Raw genomic sequence first — 24,336 nt, 5'->3', positions numbered from 1 at the left:
ATTAGCCGAGTTTTTTCACCGGACCCATTGAAAGTCAATGGGTCCGCAGAAAATCACAAAAAACGGAACACCGGACACGGAATAAAACAACGGTCGTGTGCATGAGGCCTAACTGTAGATCTATTTATGATTAGGGGAGGTGCTGGGGGGGGGGAGATCTCCTAAAGTCTATTATCATCTCCATGGTCTTCAGAGCATTAAGTTCCAAGTTGTTGTTGTGGCTGCACCAGGAGGAAAGTTGTCCTACTTCATGCCTATATGCAGACTCATCCCCATTTAGTATGAGACCAACTACTGTTGTGTCATCTGCAAACTTCAGAACCTTAACAGATAGGTCTGTGGAGATGCAGTCATTGGTGTACAGTAAGTAGAGCAGTGGGGAAAGCATACAGCCCTGGGAGCTCCAGTACTGACTGTCAAAGAGCTTGAGGTGTGTTTCCCAAGTCTAACCCAAGTCTCCTGTCGGTTAAGAAATTGGTTATCCTTTTGCAGATGGATTCAGGTATGCGTAGGTGAGAGAGCTTGCTGTGTAGCAGCGATGGTATTATGGTATTAAATGCAGAGCTGAAATCCACAAATAAAATTCTGGCATAGGTTCCCGGGGAGTCTAGATGTTCTAGAACATAATGCATACACATGTTTATAGCATCATCTGCGGATCTATTAGACCTGTAGGCAAATTGCAGAGAGTCCAGCAGGGGATCGGTGATGGATTTCAGATAAGCCATTATCAGTTTGTAAGGGCGACAGGCCTATAGTCATTTAGACATGTAGGTTTAGATTTTTTAGGAACTGGGACAATGGTTGAGCATTTAAAACAGGCAGGGACCATTGAGAGTTCCAGAGATGATTTCAATATGTCTGTGAAAACAAAGGCTAGCTGATCAGCACAGAATTTCAGACATTTCGCAGACACAGAGTCTGGGCCGGCTGCTTTCTTAATATTTTGTCTTTTGAAAAGATAGTTTACATCTGATTGGCATAATGATAGTGGATGCCATTTTGGGGACAGGTCAGCAGATTGTGGCCGACATCCTGTGTTGTGTGGATGCTGAGGCACCGCGGGGGTGGAGACGCTGACTGGCTGGAGCGCTCGGATTTCCTGTTAGAACAGAGATGCAAATTATGCGAATTGACTAGGAGTGGATGGCTATAGTTGGTTGTATCAAACCTACAATAGAATGTGTTCAGCTCATTTGCAAGCTGCAGGTTATCTAACGATTGTGGGGCTTTCCTTCTGTAGTTGGTAATTTGATGTAGAGACTTCCATATTGTGGTAGACTCCATTGTGAAACATTTTTCTTCAAGTCTATTTGAATAATCGTTTTTTGTGGCAGAGATGGCCTTCTGCGGTTTGTATCTGCCAGCTTTGTAGAGGACGCTGTCGCCTGTACGATACGCCCTTTCTTTATCGAGGCGCAGCTTCCTAAGATGCGATGTAAACCAGGGTTTATCATTGTTGTACCTGGTGCACTTTTTGATGGGACTGCAGGACTCTTCGCAAAAAGTAATATATGATGTCACAGCGTCAGTGTAGTCATTTAGGTCAGTGTTTCCCAACCAGTGTGCCTCCAGCTGTTGCAAAACTACAACTCCCAGCATGCCCGGGCAGCCTTTGGCTGTGCGGGCATGCTGGGAGTTGTAGTTTTGCAACAGCTGGAGGCACACTGGTTGGGAAACACTGATTTAGGTCACTGGTGGATTCTTTGAATATATTCCAGTCTGCTGAATCAAAGCAACTCTGTCGTTTCTCTCCCGCTTCACTAGTCCATATCTTGACTGGGGTCACTACAGGTTTGGCCGTGTTTAGTCTTTGTCTGTATGTTGGGATGAGCTGTGTCACAGCGTGATCAGAGTTCCCCAGAGCTGCTCTGCTGACAGAGTGATATGAAATGGCGGAAAAATAATCTGAATATAGATGTTTTTAAAATCCAAATTACATCAAATAATGAAATAATATACAAGACGGGCTCAAATATACAGAGAGGAACCAGACAAACACTTTCTGGGTCAATATTGGGAATGTAATAATTAAAATCTACACCTCAAATCAAAAAGACGGACATTTAAGGAGCAAAGAGGGACAGAGGGACCTGGGTCAAAAAGAGGGAGACTTGGGAAGTCTGATGTAAGACAGATGGGGGCTCCAAACTATTGAAAAAACACAGAAACGGCCATGCGTTTTATAATCTACAAAGGAGAGAACAGTGCTAGCAGTCATGCACCACACCCTAAGACCTGCACAAGTCACAACATATGTAACAGTTTACCTTATTTGCTCTTTTAATTAGCTTAGGCTACTTTCACACTAGCGTTAAAGTTTTCCGGTATTGAGTTCCGTCATAGGGGCTCAATACCAGAAAAAAACGCTTCAGTTCTGTCCCCATTCATTGTCGATGGGGACAAAACTGAACCGAACGGAGTGCTCCAAAATGCATTCTATTCCGTTTAGTTGCGTTCCCAGACCGGAGAGCAAACCGCAACATGTTGTATTTTGCTTTCAGTCCTGGGAATGCGAAGCAAATGCAAGTCAATGGGGACGGATCCGTTTTCTCTGGCACAATCTGCCACAATAGAAAACGGATCCGTCCCCCATTGACTTTCAATGGCGTTCATGACGGATCCGTTTTGGCTATGTTAAAGATAATGCAACCGGATTGGTCAAATGGATGCAGATGGTTGTATTATCAGTAATGGAAGCGTTTGTGCTGGACCCTGACAGATCCAGCAAAAACGCTAGTGTGAAAGTAGCCTTAATGGCCCCATCACTTCCTCCCATACATACAGTGCCTAATTAAGTACCTCCCAAAACAGTGCTATAACAGTTCCCTCTTTATCGACTGCCATATCAGTGCCAGACACAGAGTCCTCCATAACAGTGACACACGTTGTCTCCATTATACTGCCAACCAGAGTACGCCCACCATAACAGTGCCTCTAATAGTGCCAACCACACAGTGCCCCCTAGTAGTGCCAGCAGCAGTGTCCCATAACAATACCAGTACATTTTCCCATAAGACTGACAGTCATACACTGCCACCCCAGTTATACCAACCACAAAGTGCCCTCCATAAAAGTGCCAGCCACACATTGCCATGCATAGCAACTTCTCTTCTGCATTAGAAGGACATGACTGCAATGTCTTTCTGAACTATTGAACTGTTCCTTTTAGTTGCTTGAAATAAACCTCACACAGCCCTACAGGGATCCATAAAATGCCAACCACATGGCGTCCTTCTGTAATGGCCATGCATTGCTTCCCTTTCGTTTCTTCCATAATGAATGCTGCCAGTCACACAATGCCCAGTTTAGTGTCTCTGTGTCCCATAGCAGCACTAGTCACACTGTGCCCTTCTGTAGTTCCAGTCCAACAGTGCTATCATTAGTTCCTACCATAAAAGTGTCAGCTACACAGTTACCTGCATAGTGCTGGTCACACAGTCCCTCAAGTAATAGATGTCCAAAAAATAAAAAAAATGGAGACAGCACGTCCAAAAGGTGGAATTTATTCCAGATGCAACGTTTCGGCTTACTGATAGCCTTTGTCAAGCAAGGCTATCACTAAGCCGAAACGTTGCATCTGGAATAAATTCCACCTTTTGGAAGTGCTGTCTCCATTTTTTTTAATTTTTTGGACATCTGTGAGTTGTTAATCCTGGGGGACTTTTTACCACCTCCCTTGGAGACGAGCACCCGCAGCATTATTACTAAGGAGTGCTGTCCACCTGTGTTTTTGCTACAGTCCCTCAAGTGTCATAGATTACCCCCAATATAATGCCCTCCTCCGCATTGCCGACCACAAATGGCCTACCATAACAGTGTCCCTAATAATGCTAGCTATACAGTGTACCCAGTTGTGCCAGCAACACAATGTTCTTATAACAGTGATAGCAAAGAAGAGCCCACCTTAACAGTACCACACATTGCCCCATAACAACGCCAGCCACACAGTGCTCTCCATTAAAGTGCCAACCACAAAATGCCCACCATAACAGTGCCCCTATTAGTGTCAGCAACACAGTGCTCCCATTAGTGTTTCCCATAATACTGATGGCCACACGGTGCCCTCCATAACAGGGCCAGGCACATATTGCCCACCATAAAAGTACCAGCCATACTGTGCCCTCCATAACAGTGCCCGTATTAGTGCCAGCCACACAGTGCTCCCATTAGTGTTTCCCATAATACTGATGGCCACACGGTGCCCTCCATAACAGTGCCAGGCACATATTGCCCACCATAGAAGTACCAGCCACACAGTGACCTCCATAATAGTTTCTTATTCACAGTACAAGAACAGCACGAAGTCCCTCACCAGCAAACTGGTCCCACTGATGGATCCACATCTGGCTCCAAAGTAGATCTAAAAAAACTTTCCAATGATGTCAGCATCTCCATCATTAATGGTTTATTAGGTCATTCCAACAGGTACAAAAAGTGTGACATTTCGGCCATGTCCTACCCTTTCTCGAGCATTCTTAGAAAAGACAGGACATGGCCGAAACATCCCACTTTTTGTACCTGTTGGAATGACCTAATAAACCTTGAATGATGAGATGCTGACTCCATAATAGTTTGTCATTTGCCCCAGAAGCACATCTTTCTGATTTTTTTTTCATTGAGAGCCACTTAAATGAAACTTTGTGACGGGAACATAGCCAGAGAGGGCTTGCTGAAAAGAGAAGAATGATGTCATACTATGTGCGTAGTAAGTTTGAACTGGCAAAGGAAAGCCCATTGTTTATTCAGCAGTGAACAGAACATAACATTCACTTTTTAATTCACCCAGAACATCTTGTTTGCTTACTTGTCTGCAATGAATCACCAGCAGTTAATGGGGTCGTTTAAAGTGTAACCCAAAGCAACCACTCGGCTGATATTTTCTATAGAATACAACTAGTCCATTTTTTTTAATTTTTTTTAAGGGATTGTTCAGGGGAACAAACAGTTGGTAAAAAGGGCCAGAAAGGGTTGTTGCTCCTTTCCCTACTACTAGTCATAGATAGCATTTTTTTTATTTTTTATTTTTGGCTGTTTTATCCTTTCAGCAGTACCATTAAAATTATCAAAATATTGCCCTGGTGTAGCTGTCAGCAGAAGGGATAAGACCCCCTATATTGATAGGTTCTTTAATGTCAGTTCGCTGCTGCTGGGAGGGAAGATGCTATCTGCTAGAATAATAGGAGAATATAGAATTGGGATGACAGCATTCTATTATTCTCTTGATAGGCCTAGATAAAAATGTCCATAGAAGATTCGTGTAAAGTGTGATGCTAGTGGAGTCACTACAGAGGTTCTCTCCCTGGTCGCAGTGAACTGAAAAAGTTAAAGAGGTTGTTTCTCTTCAGCAAATGGCATTTATCATGTAGAGAAAGTTACTACAAGGAACTTACTAATGTATTGTGATTGTCCATATTGCCTCCTTGCTGGCTGGATTCGTTTTTCCATCACATTATACTCTGCCCGTTTCCACGGTTACGACCACCCTGCAATCCAGCACATTAGTAAGCGCCTTGTATTAACATAATAAATGCCGTTTGCTGAAGTGAGACAACCTCTTTAAGTGAGAATGTTTTCTGTGCTAAAAGTACAAACAAAGGAGGAAGTTAAAGAGACGGGAGAGGAAGTAAAATACATGGAATAACTTCAAAAAATTATATCCAGAAAACCATCCACACATTTTCTATAAAAACAAAAAACAAAAACATATATATTCACATATAGTCTGTTAATATGTGATAACAAAATTGATGGTAGTGTCCCTTTAATAGAAACTGTTCAACCAATTATTTCTTAATTACAACCTTTGCTTGCCATAAAGAAAAGCTTAGGAATTTCATTTGAAATATTTAGTGGTTACTTTATGCTGGCTATGATGGGGCTGTGGAGCTGCCCTATACACAGCGAATGATGACCCCTGTTCACAGCACCTACAATGGGCACAAGAGCATCAGCACTGGATTATGTGCAGCGAGCCCAGGAGGAGCCATAGAGGAGGATGGGAGTGGTAGTGGCTCTAGCTGTTACAGACAATCACAATGTCCTTCCTCATACCATTTCTCTCTGGGACAATGCAGTCAAAGGAGGGTGCATCCTTTCTTGTCCCGGTTCATACTCAAGTTCTAGGACTCCCACTTGATGGTGGTTGGGGTGCCCATGATGTTGGTGTTTGGATGGGTGCCAGGTATGGTGTTTAGAGTGCAATGGCTGGCGTATGGTGCAGGCCAAATTTAACAGAATAAGGATCTCTCTTTACTGAAGTGGAAAATAGGAGATGTAGTACATCCAACAATAGCAAAACACAGCTCCAACTGTACACAGTACAATTCTTCCCAGACAATGATGTATGGATTTAGGCCAAGATGTGATTTATGACCCTTTCTCAAGTCTCTTCCTGCAGAATCTATGGCAGGCAATCATACTCTTTTAAAGGGTTTCTATCACTTGGTATGACATAATTAGCTGTCAGACACTAGCGATCCGCTAGTGTCTGCTCTGGCCAACCATCCTACTATAATCACTTGTGGGGCAGCGGTTTTGCTAAAAAACTAACTTTTATAAATATGCTAATGAGCCTCTAGGTGCTATGTGGGCGTCATTAGCACCTAGAGGCTCCGTCTACCTTCATAAACAGCCGCCGCCCAGCGCGTCCCTCCAGCCCGCCCATGTCCTCCTCCATGTGACGCAGCGGACGAGTTCTCGCGCATGCGCCGTGCGCGGCTGTATTCGGCGCATTTGAGATCTCAGCTCGGAGCGGTCAGACATTCAATGCGCATGCGCGGCTGTATTCGGCGCATGCGCATTGAATGTCTGACCGCTCCGAGCTGAGATCTCAAATGCGCCGAATACAGCCGCGCACGGCGCATGCGCGAGAACTCATCCGCTGCGTCACACGGAGGAGGACATGGGCGGGCTGGAGGGACGCGCTGGGCGGCGGCTGTTTATGAAGGTAGACGGAGCCTCTAGGTGCTAATGACGCCCACATAGCACCTAGAGGCTCATTAGCATATTTATAAAAGTTAGTTTTTTAGCAAAACCGCTGCCCCACAAGTGATTATAGTAGGATGGTTGGCCAGAGCAGACACTAGCGGATCGCTAGTGTCTGACAGCTAATTATGTCATACCAAGTGATAGAAACCCTTTAATGGTGTCTGTAATGTTCACTGAGGGATACAGGGTTTTAGAGATACGACTGGTCATTTCCAGGTTTGAAGGATGTCTTAGCAATATTCCCCTCAAGGCAGTGAAGTCTTATCAGCTTTTGGTAGCAGGTTACCTTACTGACTCCAATGCTCCTCCATGCAAACTCTAGGTTCTCTATTTCTCTCCTTTGTCTTTCTCCTTCTCTCCTTCTGTAGATCATGCAGAGACCGTGAAGTCTCTGTAGCTGTTTGGGCCTAAGGATAGGGAGCAAAAGGCACAGATTCCTCTCTTTACAAACTCCCGTCTAGACCTAAAGTTAGGAGTGAGGCCAGGATTGTGAACCCCGGCTGTGCCATCCATACACAAGCAATACAGTACCTAACATGAGAATATATTACATATCAAACCATTTGCAGATACTCCCTGCTCTGGGGTATTACACATGGAGTAATGGAATAAAGTACCTGGGATTGGAATACCCCTTTAACTGTTTCAGGAATTTGATGTACAGCAGTTCTTCTGTGGGATTGGGTTAGACTTTGTATGAGTAAGCCTTGGGCAGCCTGTTGCTGGTACACCGATTGTCCTTCATTGCACCACTTTTGGTAGGTATTGACCACTGCATATTGGGAACATCTCCCAAGAGCGGCCATTTTTTAACATGCCCTGACCAAGTCATCTAGCCATAACAATTTGGTCCTTGCCAAAGTTGCTCAGATCTTTCTGCTTGTGCATTTTTCCTGCTTCCAACACATGAATTTTAAAGCATTGAGGGGGACACTATTATTAGTATGCCGGTCTTGATTTCCCCTATGCTGCTGGAGGATGGACTAAGTTTATGCAAAGAAGCACAATTGGTGTGCTCCCCACTCACGGCACATCCCCTTTTCTCGCCTCTTCTGAAAAGTGGCGTGAAGGGGGAACTGTCGTATATTTTGCCGCACAAAAGGAGTGCAACAAAATGTGTGATCTATTTACACCCCAAAATTGACCTAAATAGGTTAGTAAATGTCCCCCTGACTGTTTAATAGTGGTTTCATATAGCCACCACCTGTTATGGCTGATGGGTGTATATCAGATCCTGCCCTGTTGGACTTTCTCCAAAAACATCATACAAGCATGCAATTCTCTTAAAAATCACGTGCAGGAGTTATTTTTAAGCAGGAGTGTAATTAAAATGATTAATAAACATATTTTAGTAACAGAGGAGGCGGATGGGAGTGGAATGAAACTAATGTCTTACTTCATAGCAGTAAATTACATTATTATATTCATGGTTTTTATTTGTGCCTACTTCAGTGAAGTTCTGTATAATGGCCTCATTCCATTGACAGAGCTATGTGCAAACAAACAAGTCCCCTGTGGCTGTATGCTATACGGTATATACAGTACGTACAGTCAGTGTGGCGTACATAGAGAAGTAAGGGCCCCATAGCAAGGATCAGACCAGGCCCTCACACAGGACAGACGGCCTAAACCCTTTCTATGACCCTTGGGCCATTTTTTCCACTGCCTCATTTGCTAAAAGTTGTTCCTTTAGAGGGTAGAGTCCTGACCAAGTTTTCATCGCCAGTAGAAGAGGGGATGATCCCAACTGGGCCCCCTCTTGCCCTGGGCCCCATAGCAGTCGCATGGTCTGCCACTATGATAGTTACGACCCTGCGTACAGTATATAACTGGCACTCAGTGTGCCATGGTGCTCCGTGCAGTGCTATATGTCAAAGATATTTCCCCTGGAAGCAAGACTTCTAGGTGAGAATAGCTCCATAATATGGTGCCCAATGTATGTCGAAACTGGATGTATATTGAAGCACTAGAGTCCCATAAAAGCCTATGGATGGCCTAATACAGCTTCATACACCATGACGTTTACGTCCTTAGTCTGGATTCACGTGCAACATGTATTTAATTAAGATGTTCCAAACATTTTTCTTTTTGGTTGCTAAAAATGCAGCACTTAGATGTATAGGAGTTCTCTTCATGTAATATGTTTTTGATTGTGGTGTTTTTCATAGCTTTTGGCCCTGATGGCCTTCTTCTCAAAAGGCAGCATCCTCAAGGTCTGACATCATGGTGTTTTTCATGCATGATCCCCAATTTTAAAGAAAATTGCAGCTGACTATGATCTGAGCAGTAGCTTTGGGAGGAGATGTGATACTGTGGCATATTCACAGGATACGCCATAAATGTCTGAGAGGTCTGGATCGCACCTCTGGGATCTGCTTCAGTAGAATGGGGCAACAGTTGCGGCTCTGTGAATGGAGAGGTGTGTGCACATGTTTGGCTGTCTCCATTCTCTTCTATAGGACTTATAAAAATAGGCCATTGGCGGATCCTAGGGTGGGGCAGATAACAACAACTCATTTTAGAGTTGTTATTTTTTTTCCTGAAATCTACTTTATGGCATTCTGACAGCCCAAACCCCACTGAGTATTAATTCCCATGGACATCAATAGAGGCCCCCATCCTGTTGTACCTCCAGATACCGGGATGTCTATAGTGATCAGAAAGTCAATGTAGTAGTGTATAGTAAAAGTTCCTTTACGTGGGTTGATGTGCAGACAATTATTGGGAAAGAACTCAATATTTGCCTACTCATCAGAAGAGGTGGCAGCTGCATTCAGGGCCGACCTTAGGGGTGTGCGAGCTGTGCGGCCGCACAGGGCGCCATGGCAACAGGGGCGCCCGGCGGATCCAGGGGCGCTGTAGGGGGCGGCAGGCCACAGCGAGATGAGCGCTTCCATTGTGGAAGCGCTCATCTCCATAGTCATCTGTATCGCCGTCCTCAGGACAGCGATACCGATGGCTGTGCTGAGGCAGGGGAGGGAGAGGTGTGTCCCTTTCCCTTCCTCTGATAGGCTGCCGGCCTGAGCCGTACAGCGCGGGACACAGTCCAGTAGAGGCCTGCATCGCATCGCTGACACTGAGGTAAGTATAAGTGTTTTTTGTTTTTTTTATATATGCAATACTTTTACTGGCACATTGGGGGGCTGTTATTACTGGCACATGATGGGGGGGGCTGTTATTACTGGCACATGATGGGGGGGCTGTTATTACTGGCACATGATGGGGGGCTGTTATTACTGGCACATGATGGGGGGCTGTTATTACTGGCACATGATGGGGGGGCTGTTATTACTGGCACATTAGGGGGGATGTTATTACTGGCACATGATGGGGGGCTCTTACTACTGGCACATTATGGGGGGGCTCTTATTACTGGCACATGATTGGGGGGGTTGCTCTTGTTACTGCCCCATTATTGGGGGCACTATAGGGGCATCTACTGAGGCCACAAAGAAGGGTTATTTTATATGGGGGGCTCTGTACAGTAGAATTTTATACTGGGACACATTATGGTGGGTACTATGGGGAAGGGGGGAGAGGAGTACTATGGGGTCATCTACGGGGGGCACAAAGAAGGGGTATTTTATACTTGAAAATTAAGGGGGACACTGAGGGCATCTACTGGGGCATTTTATACTGGTACATTATGGGGGGCACTAGAAGGAAGGGGGGAGAGGAGCACTATGGGGGCACTGTAGCTTTTGGCCCTGATGGCCTTCTTCTCAAAAGGCAACATCCTCAAGGTCTGACATCATGGTGTTTTTCCCCCTAGTAGCAGCAACAGCCTCTCCCTGCTCTGCTATCCCTCTGCCCTTCTCCAAATCCTTATTATGAAATCTTTCTCATTAGGATAAAACACAACATCAGCTCTGCAGACCCCCCAGCCAAGTGTTGAAGTGGTGTCCGAGATCCCCCAAGGGCCAAGCCAAGTAATTGTACGTTTTCATGTGAAATATGTTTATGTTATGCACATGTAGCATACACTGTGCCACACAATATACAGTATACCGCTACACTGTGTAGTCTGTTCTATAAGCATTGTTTTGTGGCGGCGGTGCCCCTCCCGAGACCAGGCTCTGGATCCGCCACTGGACACAGCTCGCAGTCGGTCTCTTACAGCAGGCCGGCCCGAGATTGTGTGAAAAACTATTTGTTACAATGATTGTTTTCCTCTTTGTGTATGTTTAGGTGAACCGGGGGGGCGCGGGCGCCACAAGATTAGCTCGCACAGGGCGCCTGATCACCAATCATCTCCTCTGTATGGGGAGAAGTGATCACTACTGCAATTGTTGAGCCCCATACAGATTGAATGTTTCGGGGCACCAGATCGCTGTTTACACAGGACGATCATCTACTCAGAAACTATGATTTTGGGTGCCATATCAACGATGCTTTCACCCGATGAACGAGCATTTGCATCTGGTAATCAGTGGCACATTTACATAGGACAATAATCAGGAATGTGCGTTCATGCGAATGTTTGTTCCCAATAAATGTTCCCCATAATCTGCTTGTGTAAAAGGGCCTTTAGTTCCAAGTGAACATCATAGGAGGTATAAAGATAGATAAAAAAAGAGCAAGACGTCTTGTAGGTGCCATACCATACTACAGATTATATACATATAATACATTATATTTCTTTTTAAATACTAATAAAACAGCAGATAATAACAATAAAAATATATATATATTTTTTATTTTTCTTGGTCATTACTCATCACACTCATACAAATTGAGGCAAGAATAATAAATAATAAAATAAAATTTGACAGGTCAAGAATAAACATTTCTCCTCATTCTTGGACTACTTTCACACTAGCGTTTTGGCTGGATGCCCCAGGGCTCAGCAAAAACGCTTCCGTTACTGATAATACAACCTTCTGCATCCATTATTAACGAATCCGGTTGTATTATCTTTAACATAGCCAAGAAGGATCCGTCATGAACTCCATTGAAAGTCAGTTTTCTATTTTGTCAAATAGTGTCATAGTTAAACAATGCAAGTCAGTACGGGACGGATCCGTCTTGCGCCGCATCTCAGGACGGAAAGAAAACCACAGCATGCTGCGGTTTGCTCTCCGGTATGAAAACGGAACGGAATGCATTTTGGAGCACTCCGTTCTGTTCAGTTACGTTTTGTCCCCATTGATAATGAATGGGGACAAAACGGAAGCGCTTTTTTTCCGGTATTGAGACCCTATGACGGGTGTGAAAGTAGCCTTAGCAAAACATCCTGTTGTGTTATTCGGCTGTGTTCACGCCTGCATTGGAGCCTTCAGCACAGATTCCAATGAAAATGTTGGGCGAATTACAGCAGGATGCTGCATTACCTGACATGACCCATTATAATCAATGGGGTCTGTCAGGTACCATTGATGGTTATCGTTGTGCTGCTCCTGTTATGGAGCAGAACAATGCAGGTGTGAACAGAACCTTAAACCTCTTTCAGATACAAATATACTCATATCATATAGATATACAGGCGGTGAAGTGGTCACTAATAAGTGCATTATAATGGTATATCGCTATAATAATAATGACTTACCTTTGTACGGATAACAAGGGGTAGTGGTAACAACAACAGGGGAGGTACCAAAAGAATGAAAAACCGCTTGCAGTTCAGAAGATGCTTCAGACATGGTGCCATCATATGGAGAAGCAGATGTAAGAGCTAAAGTATTTGTGAATCCTAGTTCTCTCTTGGCTCCCAACCAGCCCCAGAGGTATAGTGTCCTTGAAGAGCTCTGAAGATGTGACTGCCTTAGGACTCTTCACATTCATACAGTGCAGAGTTAGGTAGTGGGAGGTAATCAAGGTGTGTTTTGAAATATCTTCTGTTGAGCTGCATTTCCACGGCAAGGTCACAGTCCAACCTCACTATACAAAATGATGGGTGGAGGGAGTCCTCCTGTCAAACAGCTTGTATCACAACTGCAAAAGATAAATGAGAGGTTAGGTTGCATAGACTTCATTGGCTGGGTACATATAAATGTTGATGTATGCCCTGTGCTTAGATCAGCGTTCTGCCTAATGGCATAAGACGACTGTGGGGACATTCCTGAGCCAGTACAGATAATACATGCATGATGATGGGGCTTTAAAGCTTCACTCCTACTCTTTGATCATGTCACAGGAACTGAGTGGAAGTTATACTGGGAGCTCTCCAACGTGCATCATTGCATCAGTAAAAATTTTGCAACTCTCTGGATCTCTTCTCTATCGCCATCTGCTGGGAAATATGGACATTAAAAAAAAGTGTGACATAGTATATATCCTTGAAATACCTTTAAAATAAAAACTTTACATATAAAAAGTGTGACGAAGATGTTAGTAGAAAAATGTGGCTTTAAAGACGTACTAGTACAAATGGGAATATGATCCATTGTATGTATTATCTATGTTATGCTATGTCCTCTCATTTAAAAAAAAATAAAAAAAATTGACTGCAATAATTTTCTGGGTTTAAAAGAAAAAAAAATATTTTTTTTTTAAGTATTATTTTTTAAGAATCAGAGTATGTTTTAATTGCAGATGATTTGTTGCAAAAATTTCTGCAACTGAAAATCTATTTCGTGCTGATGTTTCTGCAGCATGCTCATGGATTTCTGCAATTTACATTCAGATAAATGGAAACGGTACAAAAATCCTACATTGTTACATAGTTAATACGGTTGAAAAAAGACATGTCTATGAAGCTCACCCAAAGGATAGTTGGGGATGCAAATTTTAGAAAAAGGGGAGTGAGACCCAGATTTCTACACATTTTCATAAGTATTAATGTCATTTACTTTTAAGAATTAATCTAAGCCCTTTTTTAAAACTGCCCTACTGTTCCTGTTCCGACCACGTCCGGAGGTAGTCTATTCCACAGATTCACAGTTCTTATGGTGAGGAAGCCTTGACGCCTCTGGAGACTGAACTTTTTCTTCTCCAGACGGAGGCAGTGCCCCTTGTCTTTTGAGGGCATTTTACATGAAACAGTTTTTCATTGTAGTTTTTGTATGGCCCATTTATATATTTGTATAGGTTAAAGGGGTTGTCTGAGTTAAGGAAAAAAAAGATATAGCACTGTAAATCTGATGGTCAGCGATATATAACTAAGTTAAGCAAGTTTTAGGCAAAAAAATATCTATTTCCTAATTTCCCTGGTTCTCTTCTGGCCCTTTGTTTACTTGGAAAAACAACAATCTGTGCCCCTCCCCCTGCACTGCTAAGGGAGTGAATACAAGTGCTGTCCTGAGTGACATGTCTGCCTGCTGGGAGACTCAGCAGCATGTTGTATGTGTAGGAATACAAGTCCCAGCTGTAAAATGACACTGCTGTTACACACAGGATCTTCCCCCTACCTGCAATGCTCTGCAGAACTTCTCTTTCAGCCCCTCTGCCCAGCATGCCTGCAGCTACACAGTAAACACTTCAGCCCTGAGTCTGTGCAGCTGAAGGGGTTAAGAATCCTGGGAGAGAGCAATAAGCAGCAGCCGACAGTGCAGGGGGGCGTGGCCAGCACAGTGAAGTCTGGTGTACAGATCTCTCAGGCTTGTGCATCAACATTATCAGAGCAGGGAGAGAAGCAGACATCACAGGTCATGTGACCCTCAGTGAAATCTGAGAAACCAGCCACTGGAGATAAAGTGAGTTAATTGGAAATCTGTTACATTTGCCTAGTTAGAAACATAGAAAGAACAAAAAAATAACTCGGACAACCCCTTTAATCATGTCTCCCCTTAGAAGTCTCTTCTCAAGACTAAATAAATTTACTTATTTTAATCTTTTCTCATAACTAAGACCCTCCATGCCCCTTATCAGTTTAGTCGCTATCCTTTGTACTTTTTACAGCTCCAGGACATCTTTTCTGTGGACTAGTGCCCAGGACTGAATCGCATATTCCAGATGAGGCCGCACCAAATCTTTATAAAGTGGCAATATTACATCCCTGTCCCTCTCCTGTCCTGATCCTGCAAAATGTATATGTAGTTCCATGCAATTGTTATGTTAAATGTAATGTGCCTGGTTCACCAGCAGATGGCGGCAATAATGGGAGAGCTAGTTTGTCTGGAATGGAGCCTTTCTTTCCATTCTAGCCCTCTCTAGAGAGGGAGGAGTTCCAGTTAGTGTGAGTCGACCCCCTTCCAAGGGAGGTTGTATAGGAGGGAGCTCATCCCTTCTGGGTGAGCCCTGCCTTAGCCAGCAGAACACCATTGTACCTGGAGGCCCAAGATACAAGCCTCAGAAGCCAGGAGGTAAAGTTCCCTGGATAAAGATAAAGACAGAGTCAGACTACAGAAAGTAAATTTCAACAGAAAGGAAAAGTTTCTATTTAATCCTGTCAGCACAGCGAGGAACAGATGTATCAGAGCTGAGCATGTTTGCCTGCCAGAATTTATGCCAAAGCTTGCTGATGATCAAGATAAAATTGGACGATTGTTCCCTGATTCAAGTTTATTCAAGTAAAGCTGGTGTTTAACATTATACCAAGTCTAGACTCCATTTCTTTCATTATTCCTTCACCCACTATTCATCTTAGTTGCACGGCTGCAGACGACTAGGTATCCAGGTAGGAGCACTGTGACAAGTGCACAGCCACACCTAAAGGGACATAATAGGCAAACCTTACACCACTCTGGCATTCCTACACCTGGGTACCACTATCACCATCTACTTAGGGGGACTCCGTCCCTCGTTGCTGAAATGCAACTGGCGTCACGACAAAAACTCTTATAGCATATTAAAGGGACCCCCTTGCCGACGTCTTCCCTGTGGCCACTGCAGATCTGCACCGAAACAGTTTTCAAGAGGAGGCCACTCCTCTGTTCACATGACCAAGGGTTTTTGCCACTCAGTTTTTACAAACCTCCCCATCAGATGATGAAATATATCATTAACAAAATGTTGGAAAACCGCAGGAGCATTAGTTAACCCAAACGGCATAACCAGATTCTCAAAATGACCCTCTGGGGTATTAAATGCAGTCTTCCATTCATCCCCTTCCTTGATCCTGACCAGATTATATGCCCCCTTAAGTCCAACTTTGAGAAAACCTTGGCACCAACAATGTGATTAAACAAGTTGGGAATCAAAGGAAGGGGGTACGGCTCACGGACCGTAATCCGATTGAGCTTATGGAGGTCCAGACATGGCCTAAGAGTTCCGTCCTTCTTCTTTACAAAGAAAAACCCTGCTGCCAGTCGGGATTTGGAAGGTCTAATATGTCCCTTAGCCAGACTTTCAGCAATATACTCTTGCATTCTTTTGGGTTCAGAAAGGTTATATAACCTAGATATTCCTTGTGTCCTTTGGAGCAGGTCTATGGCTTCTTCGTTTGTAGGTAAAGACTTAAGTCCATCGTCAACAAAAAAGTCTCTCTCAATGAAGTGTTGAGCATCCGCGCCATACTCCTTTTCTCCATCAATGGCAGTTCTACGTAAACCGTATGTTGCAACAGTGGGTGAGGGACTATTTCCGAAAACATGTACTTTCATGCGGTATTCAATAATCTCATTGTCCATGTTGTTGTCACGGTGCCACAGAAACCTTAGGAAGTTCCTATGGTCTTCACATACAATGAAGCAATGAAACATCCGTTCAATATCAGCAATTATGGCAACTGGTTTTCTTCTAAATCTCATAAGTACGCCTACAAGGTTGATGGTTAGATTCGGGCCAGTGAGAAGAACATCATTTAGGGATACACCTTGATGCTTGGCACTGGAGTCAAATACTATCCTGATTTGTTTTGACTTACGTGGATGATACACTCCGAAGAAAGACAGATACCAGCACTCATCGTGTTTTTGAAGTGGTGGCGCTGGTTCGGCGTGATCATTGTCAAAGATCCTTTTCATAAAGGTGATGAAATGGTCCTTCATTTCAGGCCTGTTCCTTAGTGTTCGTTGAAGTAAGTTGAATCTGGATAAAACCTGTTCACGATTGGTTGGGAGTTTGGCCCTTGTTGCATAAAGAGGTAATGGTGCAACCCAACTGTTAGACTCATCCTGAAAGAATTCCTTATCCATTATTTTGATGAATTCTCTGTCTTCAACTGAAAAGGCTATTTTGTTGTCCTCACTTGTAGTACAAAACACTGTGGTACCTAGGTTGTCATCACAAAGGACAGGAGTAACAACAGGTACTTGGATGATGTCAAGAAGCTTCTCCTTTACTTCATAAAGGTGAGGGCACTGTTTGAAGTGGGATACACATCCGTTTCCCAACATGTAAGTCTTGAAGGAGTGGATCTCAAATGGCGTACACGTCCTGTCCATGCATACATCGCCCACTATTACCCAGCCTAGGTTAAGTCTTTGTGCATAAGGGGCGTTGTCAGGCCCATCGCACTGATCGCGTACTTTATGTACTCTGAGAATGTTCCTTCCTAACAGGACTAAGATTTCAGCATTCTTGTCCATTGCAGGAATCTCATCTACAAGGTGCCTTAAATGAGGATGTTGATACGCAGCTTCTGAAGTGGGAATTTCTTCCCTTTCGTCTAGTATCTGTAATCAGACCATGAATCCATCAACCCTTCTGCCGAAGGTCTCTACACAACCAGAACAGGTTCTGAGAGTATATGGTGTTGCGTGACCCTCTATGCCAAAGATCTCAAAGAATTTAGGCTTAACCAGGGATCTGTTGCTCTGTTCATCTATTATGGCATACATCCTAGCAGCTTTCTCAGGATGATCCCTTGGGTATATCTTGACTAGGCATTTCTTGGCACAGCATTTGTGGTCCTTGCCTTCTCCACAGACTTCTGTACATGAAGAAGAGACATTATCTTTGGTTGGAGCATGACCTTGTTGCTCCCCGCCATGATTTGAGACGGGAGTGGAGGTAGGAAGCTGCTGTGGGTTGTCTGGAAGTGGAGTAGGATGCATGGCTGTAACATGTCTGTCGCTACCGCATTCTGTGCACTTGATGACAACTTTACAGTCTTTAGCAAAATGGCTATAAGAAGCACAGCACTTGTAGCATATGCCAAGTTTCTGTAGAATCTCCCCACGCTCTTGTAAAGTCTTTGCCCTAAGCCCACAACATTTTTTAAGACTAGGACACTGACGATTACGGTCTTTATCTCTGTCATCCACAACGCCCTGATTAGTAGGTGAGGTTTGGGAGGGTGAGATGTCTGTCCTTTTAACAGATATAGCTCTATTTAAGTCTCTACGTTTAGCTGCTGTGTTATCACACTTTGATGATGGTGAGGATGAAGCAGGTTGGATTCACAGAAGCTGAAGCTGGGATCGTTTCTCATCCAGGATTGATCACTAATGAACCTGCAGAAATATCAGAATGGATGAAAGGATACATTATAGTCTCTTTTGTATCTTGAGCCCTGTTGTGCCCATTTCTCTTGTAGGCCGTATGGCAGTTTAGACACCACTGGGTTGACACCATGAGTGGTGTCCAGGAAGCTTAGTCCAGGTAGACGTGGGTCAGTCTTTGCCAACTCTAGCTCCATGAGTAGGTCACTTAGATCTTGGAGCTTGCGGTAGTCTTTGTTCCCTATTTTTGGGAAGTTTTGCAGTCTCTTGAATAAAGCGCTTTCTATGGCTTCAGAGCTACCATAGGTTTGCTCAAGTCTTGCCCTTGCAGCAACAAGACCTGCATCTGGATGGTCAACATGTACTGTTCTTAGTCTTTTAACACGACCTGCAGATTCTGGTCCCAGCCACTTTATGAGCAAATCAAGTTCTTCCTTAGCAGTAAGGTTGAGATCGGCAATAGTAGCCTTGAAGGTTGATCTCCAGGCCCTGTAGCTCTCTGGACAGTTGTCAAACCTTGAGAGGCTGGTGTTAATGAGCTCACGGCGTACCATGTATCTGGCAAAGTCATTCATGTCTGGTCTCTCACTCCTTGGTGTCAAAGTAACTTGTGGAACCCCTTGGATGTGAAAGTTCTCTGGTGATGTACGGTGAGGTTTACCAGGCTAAAATGATGTTGCATGAGCGTTTAACTGTGGTGTAGTCTCTGAGGCTTGTGCTGGCTTTGGTTTGAGCTGCAGCTTATCACTGGAAGTCACCTTGTTGTTGACATGAGTTGATCCGGTTTGCTGCATAGATGTACTTGCTTTGTAGACTTGAAGAGGCTCAGACATATAGAGCTGAGAGGTCTCTGCGTTGGGAGTCAGAAAAGTGTTGTTAGTAGGAGGTACAGGAGATGACTGTATCTTTGCAGATGTTATGCTTTAAAACGTATTTACTGGTGTGTTCAGCTGGATCTTCCAGTTCTGCTGGGATAAGGCAGTCTAAATTGGTACTTTGTCCCATTGCTTGTTCAAGGACTTTCAGCCTTGCTAGGGAAGCTGCTTCCTCCCCTTCCATTTGCAGAATCTTTATTTGTGAATATGCCTCTGCTTCGCGAGCTGCCATCTCTGCTTGGTGAGCTGCCATCTCTGCTTGTTGAGCTGCCCTTTGAGCTTCCATCTCTGCTTGCTTTCTGGTAAAGGAACTTTGCGCCTTTTTTGATTCTGCATCAGCACGGGCCTCTATTAACTTGTCGCTTAATGTTGATCTTCTGGAATGAAAGGATCTGGAAGAAAGTGCAGTGCGCTTGGTTGTGGTGGATCTGTGAGATCTGGTCTCCTGCAGTTGAGTAATGCGGAGTTCTGCCTTAAGCTTAGCATTTTGCACTGCGAGATCCCTTTGTTGGTTCAGTGCATCTGTCCTGGTCATTTCTGCTGAAGAATAATCTATATTAGAGTCCTGCAAGAAGGCTAAGTAGCATACATACACAGCAAATAGGTGATTTATAGAGTCTCTTATTTCAGCTGGTTGATCATTAGAGTGTGACAAAACTGACATGCAGTGTGAAGTTCTGTCCCAGAGGTCAGACAGATTACTGGAGAACTCATCTCTAGTGGCTTCATAGTTTTCTCTGAGTTTCTGTGTTGGTTTTAGTGTACGTTTGGGTCTTACTTTCTGTTCGGTAATATCTGCAGACTCTGCTCCCTGTACGTCTGCTGGTTCAGAGGCATGATGTATCTGCATTGGTTCAGCCATAAAAGAGTGTTCAGAGCCTTGCCTAGACATTTTTTATGGTTTTGCGAAAAATTGTAATTGTGTCTCTTTAAGAAGACGAAAAGCAGTTTAGACAGGTGAGGTGTAGAGAAACAGTTTTCAACATTCACTTGAAGTGCAGTAAGCTTGTGCGACCATGTGCTTTCACAAGATGGCAGATGGCACTGAGCTTGATTGTAGATTAGGCACACACATATACACAGCAGGCTGTAGGAATTCTATGCATCTTTTGACTATTCTGACTTCAATGGTTGTAATAGCGATTTATCCCTAGTGAGACCTCTATGCCTGGCCTGTATGAGCAGATATAATCACTGCAGACAATCCTTATCAGATAGCTTGAACTCACCAACACCGAGTTTATCCGTGTAAGGCTACTTTCACACTTGCGTTCAGAGCGGATCCGTCTGGGGTCTGCCCAGACGGATCCGCTCATATAATGCAGACTTGGGATCCGTTCAGAACGGATCCGTCTGCATTATATTGTAGAAAAAATTCTAAGTGTGAAAGTAGCTTCAGACGGATCCGTCCAGACTTTACATTGAAAGTCAATGGGGGACGGATCCGTTTGAAAATTGAGCCATATATTGTCAAATTCAAACGGATCCGTCCCCATTGACTTACATTGTAAGTCTGGACGGATCCGTTTGCCTCCGCACGGCCAGGCGGACACCCGAACGCTGCAAGCAGCGTTCATGTGTCCGCATGCTGAGCGGAGCGGAGACTGAAGGCTGCCAGACTGATGCATTCTGAGCGGATCCGCATCCACTGAGAATGCATTGGTAGCTGGACAGATGCGTTCGGGGCCGCTTGTGAGACTCTTCAAACGGAGCTCACAAGTGGAGCCCCGACGCTAGTGTGAAAGTAGCCTAAGCTGCTTTATTCTGTAAGCCAGATAACAGAGTACAGCAGAACAGATGGATTGTGGTGTTGTGCGGTCAAAAGATGATGCTTTTGTAAGCATACATGAGAATACATGTGTACCTTGTGCAAATGCCTGGAGCAGAATGAAGATACAGGAAGTGAGGTACACAGAAGAAGGGTGGAGCAAAGAAATGAATGACAGATCATGAACAGAAAAACAAAGTGCAATACCAGAAACGACCACTAGATGGTAGCATATGACCAAATATAGAATATGTGAATGGTTCAACGAATTAAACGATATCAATTTAACCACCTCCGGACCGCCTAACGCAGGATCGCGTTCCGGAGGTGGCAGCGCTGCGCACAGTCACGCATATATGCGTCATCTCGCGAGACGCGAGACTTCCTGTGAACGCGCGCACACAGGCGCGCGCGCTCACAGGAACGGAAGGTAAGAGAGTGGATCTCCAGCCTACCAGCGGCGATCGTTCGCTGGCAGGCTGGAGATGTGTTTTTTTTAACCCCTAACAGGTATATTAGACGCTGTTTTGATAACAGCGTCTAATATACCTGCTACCTGGTCCTCTGGTGGTCCCCTTTGTTTGGATCGACCACCAGAGGACACAGGTAGCTCAGTAAAGTAGCACCAAGCACCACTACACTACACTACACCCCCCCCCCCCCGTCACTTATTAACCCCTTATTAGCCCCTGATCACCCTGATCACACAATATAGACTCCCTGATCACCCCCCTGTCATTGATTACCCTCCTGTCATTGATCAAACCCCTGTAAAGCTCCATTCAGACGTCCGCATGATTTTTACTGATCCACTGATAGATGGATCGGATCCGCAAAACGCATCCGGACGTCTGAATGAAGCCTTACAGGGGCATGATCAATGACTGTGGTTATCACCCCATATAGACTCCCTGATCACCCCCCTGTCATTGATCACACCCCTGTAAAGCTCCATTCAGATGTCCGCATGATTTTTACGGATGCACTGATAGATGGATCGGATCCGCAAAACGCATCCGGACGTCTGAATGAAGCCTTACAGGGGCATGATCAATGACTGTGGTGATCACCCCATATAGACTCCCTGATCACCCCCCTGTCATTGATTACACCCCTGTCATTGATCAACCCCCTGTAAAGCTCCATTCAGATGTTTGCATGATTTTTACGGATCCACTGATAGATGGATCGGATCCGCAAAACGCATACGGACGTCTGAATGAAGCCTTACAGGGGCGTGATCAATGACTGTGGTTATCACCCCATATAGACTCCCTGATCACCCCCCTGTCATTGATTACACCCCTGTCATTGATCAACCCCCTGTAAAGCTCCATTCAGATGTTTGCATGATTTTTACGGATCCACTGATAGATGGATCGGATCCGCAAAACGCATACGGACGTCTAAATGAAGCCTTACAGGGGCGTGATCAATGACTGTGTTTATCACCCCATATAGACTCCCTGATCACCCCCCTGTCATTGATTACACCCCTGTCATTGATCAACCCCCTGTAAAGCTCCATTCAGATGTCCGCATGATTTTTACGGATGCACTGATAGATGGATCGGATCCGCAAAACGCATCCGGACGTCTGAATGAAGCCTTACAGGGGCATGATCAATGACTGTGGTTATCACCCCATATAGACTCCCTGATCACCCCCCTGTCATTGATTACCCCCCTGTAAAGCTCCATTCAGATGTCCGCATGATTTTTACGGATGCACTGATAGATGGATCGGATCCGCAAAACGCATACGGACGTCTGAATGAAGCCTTACAGGGGCATGATCAATGACTGTGGTTATCACCCCATATAGACTCCCTGATCACCCCCCTGTCATTGATCACACCCCTGTAAAGCTCCATTCAGATGTCCGCATGATTTTTACTGATCCACTGATAGATGGATCGGATCCGCAAAACGCATCCGGACGTCTGAATGAAGCCTTACAGGGGCATGATCAATGACTGTGGTTATCACCCCATATAGACTCCCTGATCACCCCCCTGTCATTGATCACACCCCTGTAAAGCTCCATTCAGATGTCCGCATGATCTTTACGGATGCACTGATAGATGGATCGGATCCGCAAAACGCATCCGGACGTCTGAATGAAGCCTTACAGGGGCGTGATCAATGACTGTGGTTATCACCCCATATAGACTCCCTGATCACCCCCCTGTCATTGATTACCCCCCTGTCATTGATCAACCCCCTGTAAAGCTCCATTCAGATGTTTGCATGATTTTTACGGATCCACTGATAGATGGATCGGATCCGCAAAACGCATACGGACGTCTAAATGAAGCCTTACAGGGGCGTGATCAATGACTGTGGTGATCACCCCATATAGACTCCCTGATCACCCCCCTGTCATTGATCAACCCCCTGTAAAGCTCCATTCAGATGTCCGCATGATTTTTACGGATGCACTGATAGATGGATCGGATCCGCAAAACGCATCCGGACGTCTGAATGAAGCCTTACAGGGGCATGATCAATGACTGTGGTTATCACCCCATATAGACTCCCTGATCACCCCCCTGTCATTGATTACCCCCCTGTAAAGCTCCATTCAGATGTCCGCATGATTTTTACGGATGCACTGATAGATGGATCGGATCCGCAAAACGCATCCGGACGTCTGAATGAAGCCTTACAGGGGCGTGATCAATGACTGTGGTGATCACCCCATATAGACTCCCTGATCACCCCCCTGTCATTGATCACACCCCTGTAAAGCTCCATTCAGATGTCCGCATGATTTTTACTGATCCACTGATAGATGGATCGGATCCGCAAAACGCATCCGGACGTCTGAATGAAGCCTTACAGGGGCATGATCAATGACTGTGGTTATCACCCCATATAGACTCCCTGATCACCCCCCTGTCATTGATCACACCCCTGTAAAGCTCCATTCAGATGTCCGCATGATCTTTACGGATGCACTGATAGATGGATCGGATCCGCAAAACGCATCCGGACGTCTGAATGAAGCCTTACAGGGGCGTGATCAATGACTGTGGTTATCACCCCATATAGACTCCCTGATCACCCCCCTGTCATTGATTACCCCCCTGTCATTGATCAACCCCCTGTAAAGCTCCATTCAGATGTTTGCATGATTTTTACGGATCCACTGATAGATGGATCGGATCCGCAAAACGCATACGGACGTCTAAATGAAGCCTTACAGGGGCGTGATCAATGACTGTGGTGATCACCCCATATAGACTCCCTGATCACCCCCCTGTCATTGATTACACCCCTGTCATTGATCAACCCCCTGTAAAGCTCCATTCAGATGTCCGCATGATTTTTACGGATGCACTGATAGATGGATCGGATCCGCAAAACGCATCCGGACGTCTGAATGAAGCCTTACAGGGGCATGATCAATGACTGTGGTTATCACCCCATATAGACTCCC

General features: G+C 44.8%; 1 protein-coding gene across 2 annotated transcripts in view; it reads right to left on the bottom strand.

Moving 5' to 3' along the window:
* SLC13A5 (solute carrier family 13 member 5) overlaps nucleotides 1–13,107 on the bottom strand; it is a 104,781-nt gene extending 91,674 nt beyond the window's left edge. Inside the window, exon 1 of one of the 2 annotated variants that reach the window (XM_040423473.1) lies at nucleotides 12,536–13,107. In XM_040423473.1, coding sequence (XP_040279407.1) covers nucleotides 12,536–12,640 — 105 coding nt within the window. In that variant the 5' untranslated portion in view covers nucleotides 12,641–13,107. The remainder of the gene's footprint in view (nucleotides 1–12,535) is intronic. The other variant, XM_040423472.1, reaches the window with a different exon arrangement.
* Nucleotides 13,108–24,336: the final 11,229 nt, after the last annotated feature.

The sequence above is a fragment of the Bufo bufo genome, chromosome 3 (genome assembly GCF_905171765.1).
Source record: "Bufo bufo chromosome 3, aBufBuf1.1, whole genome shotgun sequence".
Taxonomy (NCBI): Eukaryota; Metazoa; Chordata; class Amphibia; order Anura; family Bufonidae; genus Bufo; species Bufo bufo.
The sequence above is the reverse complement of the archived record's forward strand: the minus strand, read 5'-3'. Positions and strand labels throughout refer to the sequence as shown.